Genomic DNA, 19,138 nt, shown 5'->3' on the forward strand with positions numbered 1-19,138 from the left:
TCAGTGCTGGCAGGGGTCTCCACACGGCTGCTCCAGCACCCAGGGCTGCACATCAGAAGGTTTTAACAGGATATTGCTGTTGATTTCATTTCTTGAGACTGGCTGTGTAAAGATATATAGTATGTTTCATGTAAAAGAAAATCCCCCCACATTTTTCATCCTTCAGGCCTACATGGTGCTCTGAGTGACTAAAAAAGAGAGAGAGATGAAAGAAACACAGTTGGTGGTGGTGGCTGGGCACCATCTAGTTCTTCTGGTCTCAGGGCTGTGGAGGCCGATGCTCATGTGGTCCATTCATGCACTGGACACATTGTTTCCAAGCATCTTTGACTCTTTTTCTTCACTCTTCGTTCTGGTGGAGAATTTGCTTGTTTGGTTCATGTACTGTGCAGTTTGGGCCTTACACTTTTTCCCCCCCAGGGGACTCAATGTGCATCCAAGAATGAACATCATTATAAGAGGCTTTGAGTGGCTTGAGAGGACACACCTGGAGCTTAGATGAGCGGTTCTCAAGCTTTTATCTGCAGCAAATCACCTTGAAGCCTGAGGAAAATCCAACTGGCTGGCCCCTAGCAGGTGAATCAGACCACTGAACAAAAGGTTGACAGTTCCAGTCCACTCAGAGCCTCCTCAGAACAGAAACCAAAACCCAAAAAACTCACCGCAGTCAATTCAGTGCTGACTCACAGCAACTCTGTAGGACAGGGTAGAAACGCCCTGTGAGTTTCTGAGACTGGAACTCTGTGGGAGCAGAGAGCCCCTCAGGACCAAAGCCTAGTGGTTTTCTTTGGAAGGACACAGCCTTCTCGGCTGATAGGGTGGAATCGACTAGAAGGCACTGAGTTTGGGTTTGGGGTCCCTGGGGCTGCCACCACCCTGCTGTTTGCTTCTGCTGCTTCCGCTCCAGCTAAAAATGGAAGCAAAGGAAGTCAGAGGAATCCGACAAGGCTATGGGATTTGATCGATCTGACGAGTCGCCAGAAAGCAACCAAAGCAGCTAGTTTTATGTGTGAAACAAGGAAATGAAAGCTTACTTCTCTTAAAAAAGAGAAAGTCCCAGTCACTGAACACTCTCTGGAGTCCAGTCAGTCTCTGACACACATGTTAGCTATTGCTAAGTGCCACGGAGTCAGCCCTGACTCATAGTAGGTCTGCGTTGGAGCCCGCTGCTGCAGCAGCTACCGCATCACTCCATCTCCTCGAGAGCCTTCCTCTTTCCCGCTGACCGCCAGGAACTCGTCTCTCCAAAGGACGTGCGAGCCGTCTCGCCATGACCATTGTTAGGAGCATTCTGGCTACCGCTTTCAGGAGAGATTGGTCTGCTCGTCTGGCAGTCCGTGGTGCTTTCAATATTCTTCCCCAGCACTGTCGTTCGAGTGTGTCAGTCTTTTCGTGGTCTTCCTGATTCATCTCCCCACTTTCACATACACTCATGCATGTGAAAAATGCATCTGCGCGCTCGCAAATGCCATGGCTTGGCTCCGGCACACCTGAATCCTCAAGGTGGCATCTCCTTCGCAAACATGGAAAAGAGGGCTTGCAACGCACATCTGTCCACTGCAGTAAGTCCTTTGACTTCTTGACTGCTGTGTCCATGAGTGCTGGTTGTGGAGCCAAGCAAAGTGAGGTTCTTGACAACTGCAGGCTCTTTTTCTGTTTACCAGGCTGCTGTCTATTCATCCAGTGGTGAAAATTTTATGTTTTGCTTTGTTTACACTAAATTGCAATCCATACTGAAGACTGTAGTCTTGGCAGTTTTTGATGTTCATCAGCAAGGGTTTCAAGTCCTCCTAGCTTTGAGCAAGCAGGGTTGTGTCATCTACATGGTTGCTAATAAACTCCCCCCCCCCTCCGGATGCCACGTTCTTCGTATTTGCTCCACATAGAAATTGGGTACTTATGAGGCAAGGATAAAACTTTGACACGCACCTTTCCTGATTTTAAGGCATGCAGTCTTCCCTGACTCTGTTCAAACAATTGCCTATGTACAGGTCCCATACAAGCATGATTAAATATTCTGGGATTCCCATTCTTCCCCATGGTATCCAGAGTGTGTTATCACCCACACAATCAAATGCCTTTCTGATCTTCTCTGCTTTCAGCCAAGATCCATCTGATGTCAGCCATGAGATCCCTCGTTCCATGGCCTCTTCTGAATCGGGCTTGAGCTCCTGGCAGCTCCCTGTCACTGTGCTGCTGCAGCGTCTGGTGAATTATCTTCAAGCAGATTTGACTTGGTCCAGTTGTGAGGGTCGCCTAAAAGAAGAAGTAGAAGTCGTCAGGGATCTCATTTTACTGGGATTCACCATCGATGCACATGGAAGCAGCAGTCAGGAAGCAAACACATGGGATCACCCAAAGTAGAACCTATTGTTCGGTGTCAGTGAGTCGATTCCAAAGGGCGGTGACCCTTTGGATAGCAGAACAGGCTTCCGTCTTGAGCAGCTGTCCGTTGGTCCATGCACAGGTGGAACCTGAGCACAACCAAGTGTTCTGGAATGTTGAATGTTATACGTCATTTGTCGGATGCTATACATTTGACACCATTCAGTCAAATGTTTACATGTTGACATCATCTGTTATTCTCTATACAATCAAATGTCTGTACATTGTCGATGGAACACAGGTAAACATCTGTCTGGATGGGAAATGTCTGTGTGTTTTGTTTTGTTTTATGGCAGGGAAGGGTCTCCTGGTGAAGCACCCTACAATTTCTGACACAGCAGAGTAGGGTAGAGTCTAAGTGTAGCAGCTACATTTTCTACTGTCATCTTGCGAAGGGGTGGAGTCTAGCCTGTCAATCAGGCCGCAGCTTGATGACCTCACTTGCAGGTGCAACGGAGATAAAGAGCTCACTGGAGGCCAGACACTCTGCTACACATTCCTGTTGACAAGCCACATGGAGTTATGCTGATGCAGCCAGAGTCGTGGAGCTGGAGGAGCCATGTGAAGACCCACGCCAGCACGAGGTGCTTCCACTACCACCGGATCCACAAGACTTTCCACCCACTGGCCTGTGATCTTCCTGCATTCGGCATCATTGCATGTGTTGCATGAGTCTGAACAGGAATTATAGACTGGTATCAGACATATGGGCTAATATCAGACTTATGGACTTGATCTGGACTGGCCTGGAATGTTTCTTAATATACAATTACTATTTTATACAAAGTTATTTTCTTTTTCCTTAAATTTTAATACATTATGATTTATCCTTTACAATATTTTGTTGGAGTTCAATGATGTGCACTTATAAGTTATCTAAAAGCACTTTCTTATTTCATATGAGTGTCTCTGGATTTGTTTCTCTAGTCAACCCAGACGAACACATTATCCCTTAGGAGTGCGGTACTAGGGAAACAAATCATAAAGATGGAGAATAAATGCTTGTGTGACCTTTGCCTCATGGTAGTTTCTCTTCTTTGGCTAACCAGAGGTCAGATATGGCCATGCAGTTTACTGGGTTGTTTTCTGGAAAGAATATGGGAATTTAAAGTTTTGATTCCTAGAAACTGTTCTTGGTTAATCCTATCTGAAATAGTGAAAATTATTGTGATAAATGTGAATCTTGAGCTCATGTGGCAACATTGCCTCTTGAACTTCTCTGAGATCATGCTGCTTAGTGAAAATGACTGGCCTAGGTCAGAACGGCTGACAGAAGGTCTCGCCCTGCCTTGAAGGAACTCAGCCAAAGGCCTGAGTTAACCCATGTGGGATAAGTTTAGGTAAGGATAGAATGTGATTGTTTTAAGATTGAGTTTAGCATCTGGGTCTACTAGGTTTATCCTGTTTTCTTCTGCTGGTGGGTATTGATATAATGATTGATATGATTATTGGGAAGTAAAAATAGAGAGTTTGTAAGCCTACTTCCCTTCAGCCATTAAATTGGGATTTAAATGGCTGTAGGACGTGCCTGTAAAAAGGCTCTGAAAAGCTGAGCCCCACCCAGTGTCTTGAAGATACCTGCCCAGGGGGCTATTGAAGGGTGTTTTTTTAATTTTGAACTAGTGGTTTGTGCCAGAAGCTGGAGAAAAATTTGGATCCATGGAAGGAATGCTCCACTCTAGGACTGAACTGTTAAAGGGAGCCTGGGGGCAGGCTGAAATGCTAGTGAGGTGACCACCTGGGAGTGAGAGAAATGCAACAATAAAGAGACAGGTGAGTTTGATCACTGACACCTATGGACCTGCTTCACAGGGACTAGAGGAGAAGACAAGAGTGGGTTGACTGATCTGAAGTTCTTGACCTAACTCAAGGGGATTAGGGTTGTTGAGAATTTGTGACAGTGCCCATGGTCTAAAGGCAAGGCGACCAATGGGCACCCTGGTGAAGCTAAGTGAGGTGGCCCACATTGAGTTGAGCAGAACCCGACCAGGTTAAAATAAAAGATATTTGAGGCTGTGAACTGGTCCATATTGCTGCTGACTTTATGGATGACCTGTCCTGATTTGACCTTGCTTACGGATACGGACTCACAATGTTCCAACTGGAATGAAGATTCTTCATATCTAGTGAAATGCTTGTCTCTTCAGGGCACTGGGTTGATATAAGTAGGCAGCATAGAAGTCGTATACCCAAAATTTGGATTGAAGGCATGAATTGGCAGGCTTACAAACTTTCATAGGTGGGGGGCGGGTATGTTGATAGAATTATAGGTTGGGGTAGGCAATTGTTAGGCATAGAATATTGTTGCTTTGTTTACTTATAGACTGTTATGTTTAAATGAGGCTGGAACATATTGAATTGCATGCATTTTAGTTGTATCCTATTAGGTACAGATATAACATTATTATTGTTTTATTTTAAAATTGTAGATGGCTAAAGAGTTGTGGAAAAGTGTTTCATTGAAAAGGGGTGGTCTATGGCAGTTACATAATTTCCTGTCGACTTGAGTGAAGGGGTGGAGTCTAGTCTGTCATCCAAGTCATAGCCAATGAGACTTCTGTGTGGGCGTGGCCTTCTCCTGAGGGTTCTGGGAACTCTGGTCTTCCTCCCTGGAGGTGGGACCCACACTCTCTCTGCTTGGTCTTTCTGATCACAATTCACATGGAGCCATGCTGATGGAGCCAGAGCTCTGGAGCTAGAGGAGCCACATGGAGAACTATGCCAGTAATGAGATGCTTCCACCACCATTGAATCTACAAAACTTTACACTCACTGGCCTCTGATCTTCCTGAATTTGGTGTGATTTCGTGTGTTGCATGAGCCTGAAGAGGAATTTATAGACTGGTATTGGACATGTGGACTATTATCAGTCTTACGGACTTGATCTGGGCGAGGCTGGGGTGTTTTCTCAATATTCAATTGCTCTTTTCTATAAAGCTCTTTCTTATATGCATATGAGTGTCTCTGGATTTGTTTCTCTAGTCAACCCAGACGAGCACACTAAGCATCTGTATCGTCGACACTCTCATTTGTCTGGGACCATCTTTTAAGAACCCCTGTTTACACAATGAGGAAATAGATCCTTCTGCCTAAGAGAGGCCAGAGGTAGTCAACCCCAAAGCTGTAGAGCAGAGCCCAATTCACTGCAACCCTGTAGGGCAGAGGTGAATGATCTCTGAGAGTCTCCACGACTATAACTCTGTAAGTGGACAGCCTCATCTTCCCCTCTAACAGCAGGTGGTGTGTTCCAACCGGCCACCTTGTGGTGAGCAGCCCAATGCCTAGCCCACAGCGACCTCAGACCTCTTTCACCAGAGGCAGGAAGAGTTCCAAGAAATGCACATTGGTTCTCGTGGGCTTCGACTACTTCTTCACTTCATGCTCATCCCCAGGAAGGCCAGGTCTCTGAACACATGTCCGAGGTGTTTAGGGATCGAGCCTTGCTAAAGCCCCAGCTTCATTCTTTTGCATAGTTCCCCCCCCCGCCTCACATTTCAAGGCATTCTAAATCTTGAATGGTGCCTGGGTGGCATTTCTCTGGGATGCCCTTGCCTGGCATGGTCACCGTGAAAAGGGAAGGCTGGGAGTTCCCTGCATGCCCCACCTCCCACTGCATCTTTCCCCCCTGCACAACCTGCAACCTTCACCCAAGCAGGCTGGCCTAGTCCTCCCTTTTGTCCAGAATCTTTCCCCCTCCACGCCTTTACACCTGCCTTACTCTCCACCTAGAATTCGCTCCCACACTCTGCTCCCCTTGGCTGGATCTAATCGGGTCAACCCCCTTCCTAATCTGCCAAGCTTTTCCCAAATCAGCTTTGTGTCCTTAGTTGTCTATCCACGTGTTCATCTCTGCTTCCAGTGGGCACTATGACACTTGAGCAGAAGAATCTCTCAATTCACCACTGTCAGGTCGATTCTGACTCACAGTGACCCACCCAACTCCATCAGGGTTCAGCGTAAGACCAGTCAATGGAAGGCAGGAATGTGGATCTTGGAGTATAGCAGACCTGCGTTTGCTTCTTGGTTGACCTTGGGCAAGTTATTTGACTGCCATGAGCCTCCTTGTTGTGTTAGTCCGGGTAAACTATAGAAAAAAATCCATAGAGACACTCATATGTGTAAAGGAAAGAGCTTTATATACAAGAGCAGTTGAATATTGAGAAAACACCCAGGCCAGTTCAGACCAAGTCCATAAGTTCGATACTAGCCCAAAGGTCACATAACAATCTTTAAAGTCTTTTTCAGACTCACAAAACACATGCAATGACACTGAATGCAGAAAGATCACAGACCAGTCGTGCAAATCCTTGTGGTGGTAAGTGCCATGTGTCTTGTCAGTAGAGCATCTCTCAGGGATTGAGTCCGAAGAAAGAGTGTCTCCAGTCTCCAAGGAGGAAATACAGGAGTTCCCAGAATCCTCAGGGGAAGGCCATGCCCATACAGAGGCCTCATTGGCTCTGACCTGATTGACAGACTAGACTCCATTCTTAATCCTCTCAAGTTCCAAATTGACACCAGATTATGTGACTGTCGCAGTTGCAGTCATCTGTTTTTTAAAAAGGGAAGTTATTTATTAGCATCCCTTGTCTTAAAAGTTGCTATAAGCATCCACTGAACCTATCGTTGTGAATTTCAAAGTCTGAGCTGGACAAAGAATTGTTTCTCTTACTTGTCCAATCAATAGGCAGATCAATAGGAAGGGAGCCAGGCAGGCCTGTATTTGTCCCCAGCTCATCTCTTGCCACCTCTGAGTCCATTACCCTAATTTCCTGGAGCCTCTCAAAAGCCGACCCACTGTCATCCAGTCGATGCCCACTCATCGTGACCCTACAGGACAGGGTAGAACTTCCCCTGTGGGCTCCCGAGACTCTAACTCTTTATGTGAGTAGAAAGCCTCTTCTTTCTCTCTCAGAGCAGTTGGTGGTTTTGAACAATGGACCTTGGGATTAGCAGCCCAACATGTAACCACTATGCCACGTACAGCCTCCGTCTCCCTAATCTGTGGAATGGGAAGGTGGGGAGACTCAAGGAAATGGGAAGCTCCTGGACCCATTCTCGTCACTCATCCGACATCCTCCGGGAATGAGAGTCTTCGGAAATGAGCATCCTTGTCTCCAGATAAGGAGCCTGATCAGGAACTGGAACCCACCAGGCGCCCTGAGGGGGAAAGATGAGTCTGTCCCCTCTCGGGAAGATTCACAGCCTCAGAAACTCTCTGTCCGAGAGGGCAGCTCGGGGTTGGAACTAACTGGATGGCAGGCAGCGAGTTTCTCTCCAGGCTGGCAAAGTGGTGCACCAGGGCTGGCACTGCAGTTTCAAACAGCAAAGGAAGGAAGAGAAGCCTCGGGGTGGCCCGGACGCCCTCTGCGCCTGCCTCCCCACTGCCTACAGTTGAGTCCATGCCAGTTCCCTCAAAAGGCAAAAGGGAAGGAAATGCCTATTTGCTCTCTGACTGGCTCTGCTTCCTCCGCCGGGGTTGTGGGTCCGTCTGTCTGCGGCAGCCTGTTTACTCAGAGGTTCTTCTAAACTTAGGCTGATATTGGAGTTCACATTCGGAACACAGCTTGCAAAAGGCTGTGGATAACGGGAAGCCCCGAATCCATTTGCAGAGTCCTCATGTGGATCAAGCCTCCAGGGAATTCATTTTGATCATTTCACTGAAATGCGAACAGCCGTGTGGTTGAGCAGAGTGTCTTTGACAGTGGATTTCCTCCACCCTCTCTGACCAGCTCAGGACAGGGCAGTCTCCCTTAGGGGCGTCCCTTATGGAGGGAGACGGCTCCACTGAGGTCGAAGAGTTAAGCCCTAACTGCCTTGGTCAGAAGGCCCCGGACCAATCTTGTAGATTCTTCTAACATAATGTCTGTGTATCAATTCTGGCCCTGTTCCAGCTCTGCAGCCCACCCGTCCCTGTGATGTATTGATCGATTGATTGCCAATCGTGCCGAGGAAAGGGGGACACTCCACAGTTGGTCTCAGGAACACATAGGGGCAGTTCTTCTGGTCCTAAAGGGTCAGTATGAGGTCGAGTCAACCCGATGGCAGTGGGTTTGGTGATGTGCTGGCTAGAATGGCTTCTCTTTGTTGAGGTTCGTGGCATTAACTAGTATTGATCTCTCGGGCACATTGGGCTTCAAACTGTTTAAAACCAGTTAAAACCAGCAGCTACTCCATAGGAGAAAGACAGGGCTTTCTACCCCCGTAAAGAGTTGCAATCTCTTGTATGACATGTGAACTATATGCCAAAGTGTTGGGAACAAAATAAATAAATAAAATGGGAAAGGGGAAAAAAGTTACAATCTAGGAAACTCAGAGGGGCAGTTCTACCCTGTCCAGTAGGGTCCCGATGAGTCAACATTGACTCCCTGGACAGCAATGAGTTTTGAGCTTGATAAGGCCTGAGCGTCAGGCATTCCCCATGCCCGGTTTAAAGTTGATGCTATGCTGATGCAGCTCCCTGGGTGGGGAAAGCTATTGGCTGCTGATTGGAGAGCCGGTGGTCAGGACAGGGTCAGCAGCTCCCAGGATGAAAGTGTTGGCCAACGGCCTGTGTGATGGTGGCAGCCAAGGAAACCCTCACGGAGCAGTGCAGCTCTGTCACACCCGCAGTTGCCCTGAATCCAAATCCACTCCAGGATGACCCGTTTGCTTGATGGGCTGACCACAGTTATCCAAAGCATCTGGGGATGCTGTGGGTTAGGCACTGGGCTGGAAGGCTGGTGCTTCAAACCCCTCAGGGACTCCTCCGGAGAAAGATGAGACTGCTGTCTGCTCCCGCGGAGACGGACAGCCTTGGAACCCCGAGTCTATAAGGTCACTCTGCGTTGCAAGTGCCTCAGTGGCAGTGGGTTTGGTTTTTGGGTTTTTTTTGGGGGGGGGGGGAGGTCTACAGAGACCCCTGGTGGAGCAATGGATTAAGCAGTAGGATGCTAACCGGGGTTGGACCCCACCAGTTGCTTTGTGGGAAGGAAGATGAGACTGTGTGCTTCCGTCAAGGTTGAAAGCTATACGGAGCAGCTCTGCTTGGCCACGAGTTGAAACAGACTCCACGGGAGTGGAGGTGGTTTTGCTTAGCGTTCTTTGGGGAACATTGGGGAACCAGAATGACGACCCCAGGAGACCACCCCATGCACTTGGTTCTTTCCATTTTCTGGGCTCTATTTCAAAATAAAATTTGTTGCCCTTATTCGTAAAAACCTCCTTTTCAACTTCCTTTCTGCTCTCAACAAACGAATTGCCCTCGAGTCAGTTCCAACTCACGGTAACCCCGCGTGCTGCAGAGGAGAAAGAACCGGAGCCCACAGGGTTTTCATGGCTGTTGCCTCTCGGAAGCACAACACCAGGCATTTCTTCCAAGGCTCATCCGGGTGGATACGAACCACCTCTGGGTGGGTTTGAACCACCCACCTTTCAGTTAGTCGTCAAACACCAGCATTTGTGCACCGCTCACAATCCCAAACCAAGCCCGTTGCCATCTAGCCAATTCCAAATCACAGCAAGCCTCTAGGACAGAGTCCAATCAGAGGGTTTCCAGGGCTGTAAAGATTATGGAGGCGGACAGGCTCATCATTTTCCTGCAGAGCAGCCCAATGAGTTTGACGGGCAGTCCTGTGCTTAACCCAATGTGCCATCAGGACTTCTCTTCTCCCCAAGCCACCTCCACCTCCAGGCCGTATCAGCATCCTCCTCCTGGGGCCTTGCCACCACGCGGTGGACTTCTTGGTTTTCTTTCTCTTTGTTCTTTTCCCACCCAGATCCCTTCAGACTCTCGGAGGCTCCCAACTTTGACCTTATGCTTCCTTTTCACAACCATCAAAGACTCGATCACCTCTGCTCGATGGACTCAGCATCCACAACTTTTCCATTCCAACCTTCTCTGTCGCCTTTTCTGGTGCTCAGACCCGGGGTCCCTCACTCTCAGGTCCTTGCTGCACGCCAATTCCTGCAGTGCCCTTTCGCTTCGTATTCATTCCCCACTGAAACCCTACCCAACAGCCCTGGCATAATGGGTGAAGAGTTAGGCTACTTGACGCCAAGGTGAGCACTTCAAAGCACCACCTGGTTGTCCATAGAAAGATGAGGCTTTCTGCTCCATTAAAGACTTACAGTCTTGGAAACCCACAGGGGCATTTCCTTGTCCTCTAGGGTCATTAGGAGTTGGAATTGATTTGATGACAGTGAGGTTTATAATTGTTTTTTTACATTCGTCTACTTTCTTAACATCTCGATTATTCAAACTTATTTGCTAGGTGGAACCAATTTTTAACAGTTATTGGCATTTAATTCACATATCATACAACTCGATAGTTCCATCATAGTAAGAGCTGTACAATCATTTTTATTTTGTTTTTGAGTAACGGCCCAAATGAATTCGCCCTGATACTATTAAGTCGTTCCCATCCGTCAATGGGATCACCAGTCCCAGCTCCTTGGAAAGACCCAGAGCGGTGAAGGCCCGAGGAACACCCGTAAAACCATCAAGGAGACGCCCAGGCAAACCTGTCGACATGACCTCCCCAATACCCTAGTCCACCCAACGGCTGTGCCCCGCCCCTCGCCCCGCCCCGCCCCAACGGTCCCGCCCCGCGTGCGTGCCTGCGTGCGTGCGTGCGTGCGCGGTCCCGCGGAGACGTGCAGGCTCCCGCGCCGCCGGAGGCTGAGGTGGCAGCAGTCCCGGCAAGATGGAGCTCCTGCAGATGCCGGAGCTGATGGGGCTGTCGCTGCTCGTCGGGCTGCTGGCCCTGGTGGCCACGGCGGTGGTCACGCGGGGCTGGCTGCGCACGGAGCCGGAGCCGCGCGCCCCGCCCGCCGGTAAGTGGCCCGCGGGGAGCCGCCGCCGGGGGTCCGGCCTGCCGTCCGCGGTCGGCGGCGCTGACTCCCGGACCTCCGTTTCTCCTCCTGGGCTCGGGCTGCGCTTCCAGGGACGCAGCGTCCACGTGGCTCCGCGGGCTCCGCACGGCCGCCAGCCGCAAGGTCGGCGGTTTGAACCCACCAGCCGTCCTGCAGGAGCCAGACGGGGCTCTCCACTCCCGGGAAGAGTGCGTCGCGGGAGCCCCGGGGGGGCGGCTCGGCCCTGCACCTGGAGGGTCGTGGGCGGCCGAGTGGGCTCCGTGGCCGGGAGGGTGGTCACGCCCCTTGGGCAGGACTTGGGAGCACCCGCGTGGCGCTGCCCCTCTCGGGCCCGGGCCTCGCGACTTTAACGTCGCCGAGAGACCCGCGCCCGGCCCCGCACGGTCGTTACTTTGTGAAGATGGCGGGCGCTCGCGCGGGGTCGCCCCGAGCGGGCGTTGTTGCCCCAGGCTTTTCTTCCAAGGGGTCTGGTCTAGAGGACGTCCGAAAGGTTTTAGGGTTCGAACTGCCCCTGTGAGTTTCCAAGCCTGTGACTTTTTTTTTTTAATGACTCGCAACTGTATCTTTGAAAATGGTTTCAGGACTTTTTTTTTTTTTTTAATACATCTAGTGGGGGCTCTTACATCTCTTAGCACAATCCATACATTCCTCCTACGTGTCAAGCACATGTACACACATATGCCGCCATCATCATTTCCAAAGCATTCTCTTCCCAATTGAGCCCCTGATTATCAGCTCCCTATTTCGTACCCCTCCCTCGCCTGCCCGCCCGCCCTCAGGAACCCTTGATAAGTTATAGATTATTTTATAGGAGGAGAAAGTCCCTTCTTTCTCCTGCGAAGCAGCTACAGCTAATGGTTTCGAACTGCAGACCTTGTGATTGACAGCCCAAAGCGGAACCACTATGCCAGCCCCCGTGGGTGGGGGAGAGAGAGAGAGGTAAGGGTCAGAGAAATATGAGAGCAGGGAGCAGGTGAGTCAGGACCAGGAACGAGTGTGGCATGAGAAGATGACAGGAGATCACAAGAAAAGTGCATGGCTGCCATTGGTCAAGTTCCCTGAAGGAACACCAGGTCTGACTCCAGAGTGAGGGGAGAGGAGTGAGATTGGTAGAGAAGGCTGGGGAGGGGGTTAGCAGGGGCCCCGTCATGGCCATCTTTTTTATTCCTGGTCCAGGAGTGTGGAGGTTATTGTAGCAGCCTGGCAGAATGCCTACCAGATTCTCAGAGGAGGTATTTTATACAAAAGTGTATGAGAGTGCCGGACCCAGTGTCGATCCTCGGCATAGCTTGCTCTGCTCATCCCTGATTGCCTGGAAGCTGGTGAGCTTGAATGCTTGTGGCGGGCATGTGGTAAGCGTTACCCGCTTCTCCCAACCTCCATAAGGTAGCCCGGGCCTAGACGGATGAAATAACTTGGCCACAGCCAGGACCACCAGCTAAGGCCACCGTACACATTATTCCCTACCTCAGGTCGCCGTGAGTCAGAATCAACCTGTCGGCAGTGGGTTTGAGTTTTTGAAGGGCCCTGGGCTGTGAGCCCCCCAGAGCTGTCAGGGGAGGGGGCCCGCTTTTGGATTAGATGACTGAGCAGGCAGCAGCCTCCTCAGGACTACTTGGGGTAGCGAGCACCTGAACCCAGGCCATTCCAGAACCCTCTGTGTCTGGATTCTCTTCTCAAGGACATGGGTCCTTGCTGCATCTGGTTGGCTCATCCCTCTGGACCCAGCCGGGGCTCAGCAGATGGTAAAGCCAGTTACTGCCTAAGCCAACTGTGTTCTCGTAGAACTGGCCTCCCATTGCTGCTTTACCAGAAGCCAACGGCCAGGCTCTTTCTGGTTCCTCTGGGTAGACCTGATCCTCTGATATTTCCATAAGCAGAGTGCTTTTGGGGTGTCGGTCCCCACCCCAGACTACAGCATCTCATGGGTGACCAGGACATGCTTCCTGGACCAGGGAAGTGGGTGAATGATGTGCCCCTTCCTTGTAGGCCACAAAGCAAATGGAGTGCCCCCTGACAAAGCTGTGGGCTCCAAGAAGCAGAAACAGCAGCAGCGGCTTCGCAAGGAGAAGCCTCAGCAACATACCTTCACTCACCGGCTCCTGGCTGCAGCGCTGAAGGTATGTGGGTACCCAGGCACGCGCGTGCACACACACATACGTGCATGTATGCATCTCAGCCTCCCTCTGTGAGTGTGCCATGCATGTTGCAGACTCCGCAGACACCCAAATCCTTAGGGATGTGCCACCCCCAACCGCTCCTGCCTATGCATAGTCCCAGAGTTCTGGCTGCAGGTGGGCTGCCCAAGGGGATTCTGTTCATACTCCCTACCCCCCTTTCCCCAGAGCCACAGTGGGAGCATCTCTTGCCTGGACTTTAGCAGCAATGGCAAGTACCTGGCCACCTGTGCCGATGACCGGACAGTCCGCATCTGGAGCACCAAGGACTTCCTGCAGCGCGAGCACCGCAGCATGAGGGCCAATGTGGAGCTGGACCACGCCACCCTGGTGCGCTTCAGCCCCGACTGCAGGTGGGACGGGGCACACTCTCAGGCTTGCCTGCAGGCACCTGGCCTCAGGCGTCGGTTCATCCCATTTCTGGTTCGGGGTCATGAGGGTGAGCCCAGGATCTCCCTGCAAGTGGTGGCAGGAGCACTGCCCGGGGCTTAGCAATACGGATGTGCCACAGCGTGGCTGCCTTGGGATTCCTGGAAGCGAGAGTCGTTTCCTGAATTTTAGGAAGAAAGCAAAGGAGCGCTGAGAGTCCTGGCTCCCGATGCACCTTCTAAGAAAACAGCAGTTTAGTGTGGACCCAAGCTATTGGGCAGGAGGGGAAAGCGATACACATACACACAACACTAGCAGAGCCCCTGGCTCCCAGAGGCCTCCATGTCCCCCTGAGTGCAGGACTTGCCTGCTCCCTGTCTCTAGAGCCTTCATCGTCTGGCTGGCCAATGGGGACACTCTCCGTGTCTTCAAGATGAACAAGCGAGAGGATGGGGGCTACACCTTCACAGCCGCCCCAGAGGACTTCCCCAAAAAGCATAAGGCGCCCATTGTCAACATTGGCATTGCTGACACAGGTGAGACAGTCAAGAGTAGAGCCCTCTCGGCAGCTGGGCCATGCCCGAAGGCGTTAATGCTCAGCCCTGTGCCACAGGGTACTCTGCCTCTGAACGGCCTGGCTCTGGGCATCGGAGATCCCCCTCCAAGGCTCCGTGGAGAACAGCAGCCCCTTGGGCCATTGCCCTCCCCAGCGCCTGTCACCACCACCTCTCTCTGCAGGGAAGTTCATCATGACAGCCTCCAAGGACACTACCATCCTTATCTGGAGCCTGAAAGGCCGGGTGCTGTCCACCATCAACACCAACCAGATGAACAACACGCATGCCGTCATCTCCCCGTGCAGCAGGTGAGGCAGGAGGGCCAAGCCAGGAGACCATTTCCAGTAGTGGAAAGAAAATCCTACAGGGTGGGCCCCAGGCTCCCCCTTGTAATGCTTTGGCTTCATGCAGGGCACCATCTTCTCAGTCGGTGTCTAGAACATGGAAGCACTTTCTAGAAGTGCTTCTAGAAGGCCCAGGGTTACTGTGTTGCATGGGTGGCTGGGTGGCTGGGTGAGATAGTGTTCATTGTCTTGGAAAATGAGTTAGGTGGATTTGCAGAAAACCTGGGCCTGATAAAGTCTTAAAGGATCTCGGGATTGGGTGCAGGTTTGTGGCCTCTTGTGGCTTCACCCCGGATGTGAAGGTTTGGGAAGTCTGCTTCGGAAAAAAGGGGGACTTCCAGGAGGTCACGAGAGCCTTTGAACTGAAGGGCCACTGCGCAGCTGTCCACTTCTTCGCTTTCTCCAACGATTCGCGGAGGTGAGTGGCACGCTTCTGATTCTTGACCAATGGTCCTTCCATCTCCTGCAGTGGTTCAAGGGCGGGGGAGGGCTCTCAAACTCACCATCAAGTTGATTCTGACTCATAGCACCCCTGTTAGGCCCTGTAAAATTGTCCCTGGGGATTTCCAAAACTATTACTAGGACTGGAAATCCTCGTCTTTCTCTGGCAGAGCAGCTGATCTGTTTTGAACAACTGACCTTGCCGATAGCAGCCCAACTCGTAACCCATTCTGCTCCTCGTGTGTTGGGGGGCTGGTAGAGCCTTGTTTTTCCCTGCTGCAGGATGGCCTCTGTCTCTAAGGACGGTACGTGGAAACTCTGGGACACAGACGTGGAATACAAGAAACAGCAGGACCCCTACTTGCTGAGGACAGGCCGCTATGCCGAGGCAGGCACCATGTCGTGCCGCCTGGCCCTCTCCCCCGACGCCCAGGTCCTGGCTCTGGCCAGTGGCACCAGCATCCACTTGTACAACACCCGGCGAGGCGAGGAGGAGGAGCGCTTTGAACAGGTCCATGGGGAGTGTATCACTGACTTGTCCTTTGACATTACGGGCCGGCTTCTGGCCTCTTGCGGGGACCGGGCAGTGCGGCTCTTCCACAACGCCCCCGGGCACCGTGCGGTGGTGGAGGAGATGCAGGGCCTCCTGAAGCGGGCCTTCAACCAGAGCACCCGCCAGAGGCTGCAGCAGCAGCTGAGCCAGGCTCAGGAGGCCCTGAGGAGCCTGGGGGCTCTGAAGAAATGACTTTCTGGGCAGGGCCTGGCCTCCAGGGCCACCGCCTCCTTCCCAGGTCCTCCCCAGCTAGAAGCCTTTTGAAAGGAGTCTCCTAATCGGTGACATGACGCCCCACCCCACTCCCTGCGCGTGCGCGCACACACACACACATACACACACACACACACACACACACATACACACCCTCCACCGCCGTGGAATGGAAACAATTCTTAGATCTTTCTTTTTGCTGGTTAGAGCTCTGGGGCTCACTTGACCTCCTAGACTCAGGACCAAGCTGCTTCTCTTTCTCGCGGGTCCACGTGGTGGCCTCTCCTCCAGAAGCCCAGAAAAGGGGGCCACAGACAGTGCAGAGAGAGAACATGGCCATTAGCCTGTAGTTGGCAAATGTGGAGGCAACATTTAAGGGACACCTGAATATCGAGCAGCCATTTTGAAGGGCAGGGAGGTGGGCTGTGTTTGAAGTCAACATTCTCATCTGGAGTCGGGAAACGACGGATTTTCAGCTAGCTCCTTCAGAAAGTAAGGGGTTTTGTTCTGCGCCTTTGTTTTCTGATTTGTTGAGTGGCATGTAACTGTCCTTGTAAAGATGGTGGGCATGAGGGTCAAGGTACCCTGCATGTGGAAGAGCCCACTCAGGAGCCCAGGTAGCTCTTGTCCGGTACCACTCAGCAGCTGCCGGGAAGAGTGAGGCTCGGTGTGGTTGTTGGAAACCACATTGGAGAGAGACAAACACATCTGCACCCCCACCCTCAAGGCAGTTTCTGGGAGTGGGGCAAACGCGACCTACCTAGTTCTGCTTTGTGTTATGTGCCAAAATCAGGACTCTTGTCATCTAGGAAGTTGGATCGTGTCTTGGGCATCCTCCTTTCAGCTCACCATCCAAGGTCTGAGCACCTACCCGTGCCCAGCACCGCGCTGAGCCCTCGTGGGAACCAGTGGGGCTTGGGCTTTGCCATTCAAGGCAGCGTGGGTGTGAGATGTGGACAGTCTCATCTCGGAAGTGCTGTGTGTTAGGGCTCAGCTGTGGTGAGAGTCAAAGCCAGAGAAGCGATGGGTGTGAAGTTCAAGGGCTAGATTTGGGGAGAGCACATTGCCAGTGGAGGTTGGGGAAAGGGAGAGGTCCAGGAAGACAGTCTAGGCAAAATTGACCCCTCCACAATCACATTCTCCCTGTGGCTCCCAAGAACTGATCTTCCCAACCCTTGAATGTCCAAGCAAGCCAAACGTTGTGCCCCATCTACGCCCACCCCCTACCCTCCCACAAGAGTCGAACCTTCTCTTGGGTGTACTCCACAGGACATCCTGAGTATGCTACTACTTCTCTCCCATTCTTCGGTGCCCCCCCCCCCCCCCCCAGCTAGAGGCGAGAAGAGTCCCATCAGGACTCTGTTCTTGCCTCATTGAATCATGTCACTTCCCCACACAGCAGAGGACGCTTTGGTAAAGGTGAGCTGAGAAGTCCCTGGTCTAAAACACCAGTAACTCCCTGGCCTCCTGGGCACCCAGTCCCAATTCCTTCCTGTGGCCACCAAGGCCCCGTGTAACCCACCTCTCCTGTTCTTAACAGCCCCGAGTGGAAATCCTGCCTCCCTGTGCCCTTGACCTGGGTGCTTTCCCATGTCTCCTGACAGCCCCTCATGCTCATCATACTGGGTCTCAGTGTAAGTCATTCTTCAGAGAGCCCCACCAGTCATGCCACACCCACCGCAGGAGTTTCTTTGGTTTGTGTTACTTCATGCCATCCTGCTGGGACGGGTGTTTGTTCGCCTGTGTGGGCTGGACATCAGTGCTGCCGGAAGCTGCCTGGATGCCTTAACTACATGAATCAGGCCAGCAGCCATCTGGGCGGCAGACAGTAGCCAGTGGTAGGAACTGAGGAGCCTAGAGGTCATAGGGCTAGGGAAGGGTCTGGCTCTTAGGCTTCCAGAGTCTTCTGAAGTTACCCATTTCTGAGAAGCTAGGACTTGGCAACTTTTTCTTTTTATCTTATTTGGGCCAAACAAAACACTAAATGTGGACCACACACAGCCCAGTGTGTCTCAGTGGTGGCTGCTGGGTGGTGGTTTAGTCTTGTGAACTCCACGAGACAGAATCCTTGTCTGTCTGATTTGCTATTACCCAAGCCCCGGACCCAGCCCGCAGAGGGGAACGCGTTCCACACAGTCAGATTGGACCGGGGGCATTTGTCAAGCTTGCCAGTGGTCAGTCTGCCCTCTACAACCAGTGGCCTTTCCCTTTTCACTCCAAGGAAGATTTCTGGCTGCTGACAGTCTCACTCAAGGGGTGACTGTTTGCCCGTTCGTCGTGTCTCACAACTGGGACCAGACCCCTTGGCCGTAGCTTCCTTCTTTTGAGAAGAAACTGGCGTTCTGTTTTGGACACAGGCTACTGAGATGGGTGAGTAGGTGCTGGTCTGAAGTCTTTGGCTTCAGTCTCAGCTGGGTCACTGAATGACCAGAAACCTCGAGCAGCAGGTAGACCACTTGGCCTCACCCAAATTCGTTTCCATTTAAACCGGAGTCGCTCCATACCGCCCGGCCTGGCTGCGTTGTGAGTTTCCAAAAGAGAGCGTCGACCCACTATTAAAGCCATGACAGAGACTTCCTGAAAAAAGTAAAAAGCCATGGGAAATGGGGTGCTGCTTTGGGAACCCCAGAGGAGGTGCTCTGAACACCCGTGCAGAGCCCAGGGTGTCCAGAATGCCAAGTTTTGGGGTTTTGATCCAAAAGTCTTGTCTGAGCAGCAGTGCTCTATTTATTTCAGTTTCTGTACATTTGGAATTTCTTAAAATAAAAAGTGTGGACATAAAATCCTGATGTAGAGCCTGCATTTCTATAAGTCATCACAAGTAGAAAGCAAAGTCACAGAACCACATGTGAAAGGTTTGGGGAGCCGTGTCTGACCTCATCCCTGCTGCCCAAAGGCAGGGGTCAGACAAGCCTCCACCCCCCAGCCTTTAATCTCACACCAGCCGCTTCCCCACCGCACTCATGCTGGGCTCAACGGAACTCACAAGGGAGTTGTTGGGGAAGTTAATAGGTTCCCACAAGGTGGGATCAGAAAACATACATGGATTCTGTCATTTGGTCCACAGCCACACACCTCTCCTGGACCAGTAGCCAAGTCTCTGGTCCTTGGCCTCCTGCCTCCATGGGCCAGGAAGGCAGCCCACTGCTCTACCTCACAGCCCTGTGGTCTCATTGCTGCTCCTTTTCCCGGCCTCAAGGTCCCCTAGCCTCGGGCCTCAGCTCTCAGCCCCCATTCCTTCGGATGGAG

At 51.8% G+C, this 19,138-nt stretch overlaps 1 protein-coding gene across 1 annotated transcript; it reads left to right on the forward strand.

Annotated features, from left to right (window-relative positions):
* Positions 1–11,015: 11,015 nt before the first annotated feature.
* On the forward strand, positions 11,016–18,672 carry TBL2 (transducin beta like 2). Its single transcript, XM_075564867.1, has 7 exons — positions 11,016–11,196; positions 13,225–13,355; positions 13,581–13,765; positions 14,166–14,317; positions 14,520–14,646; positions 14,948–15,100; positions 15,406–18,672. The coding sequence occupies exons 1-7, from the start codon at positions 11,067–11,069 to the stop codon at positions 15,866–15,868; spliced, it is 1,341 nt and encodes a 446-aa protein (XP_075420982.1). The 5' UTR covers positions 11,016–11,066; the 3' UTR covers positions 15,869–18,672.
* The last annotated feature ends 466 nt before the right edge of the window (positions 18,673–19,138 follow it).

Source organism: Tenrec ecaudatus, chromosome 12, assembly GCF_050624435.1.
Source record: "Tenrec ecaudatus isolate mTenEca1 chromosome 12, mTenEca1.hap1, whole genome shotgun sequence".
In the NCBI taxonomy this organism is placed as follows: domain Eukaryota; kingdom Metazoa; phylum Chordata; class Mammalia; order Afrosoricida; family Tenrecidae; genus Tenrec; species Tenrec ecaudatus.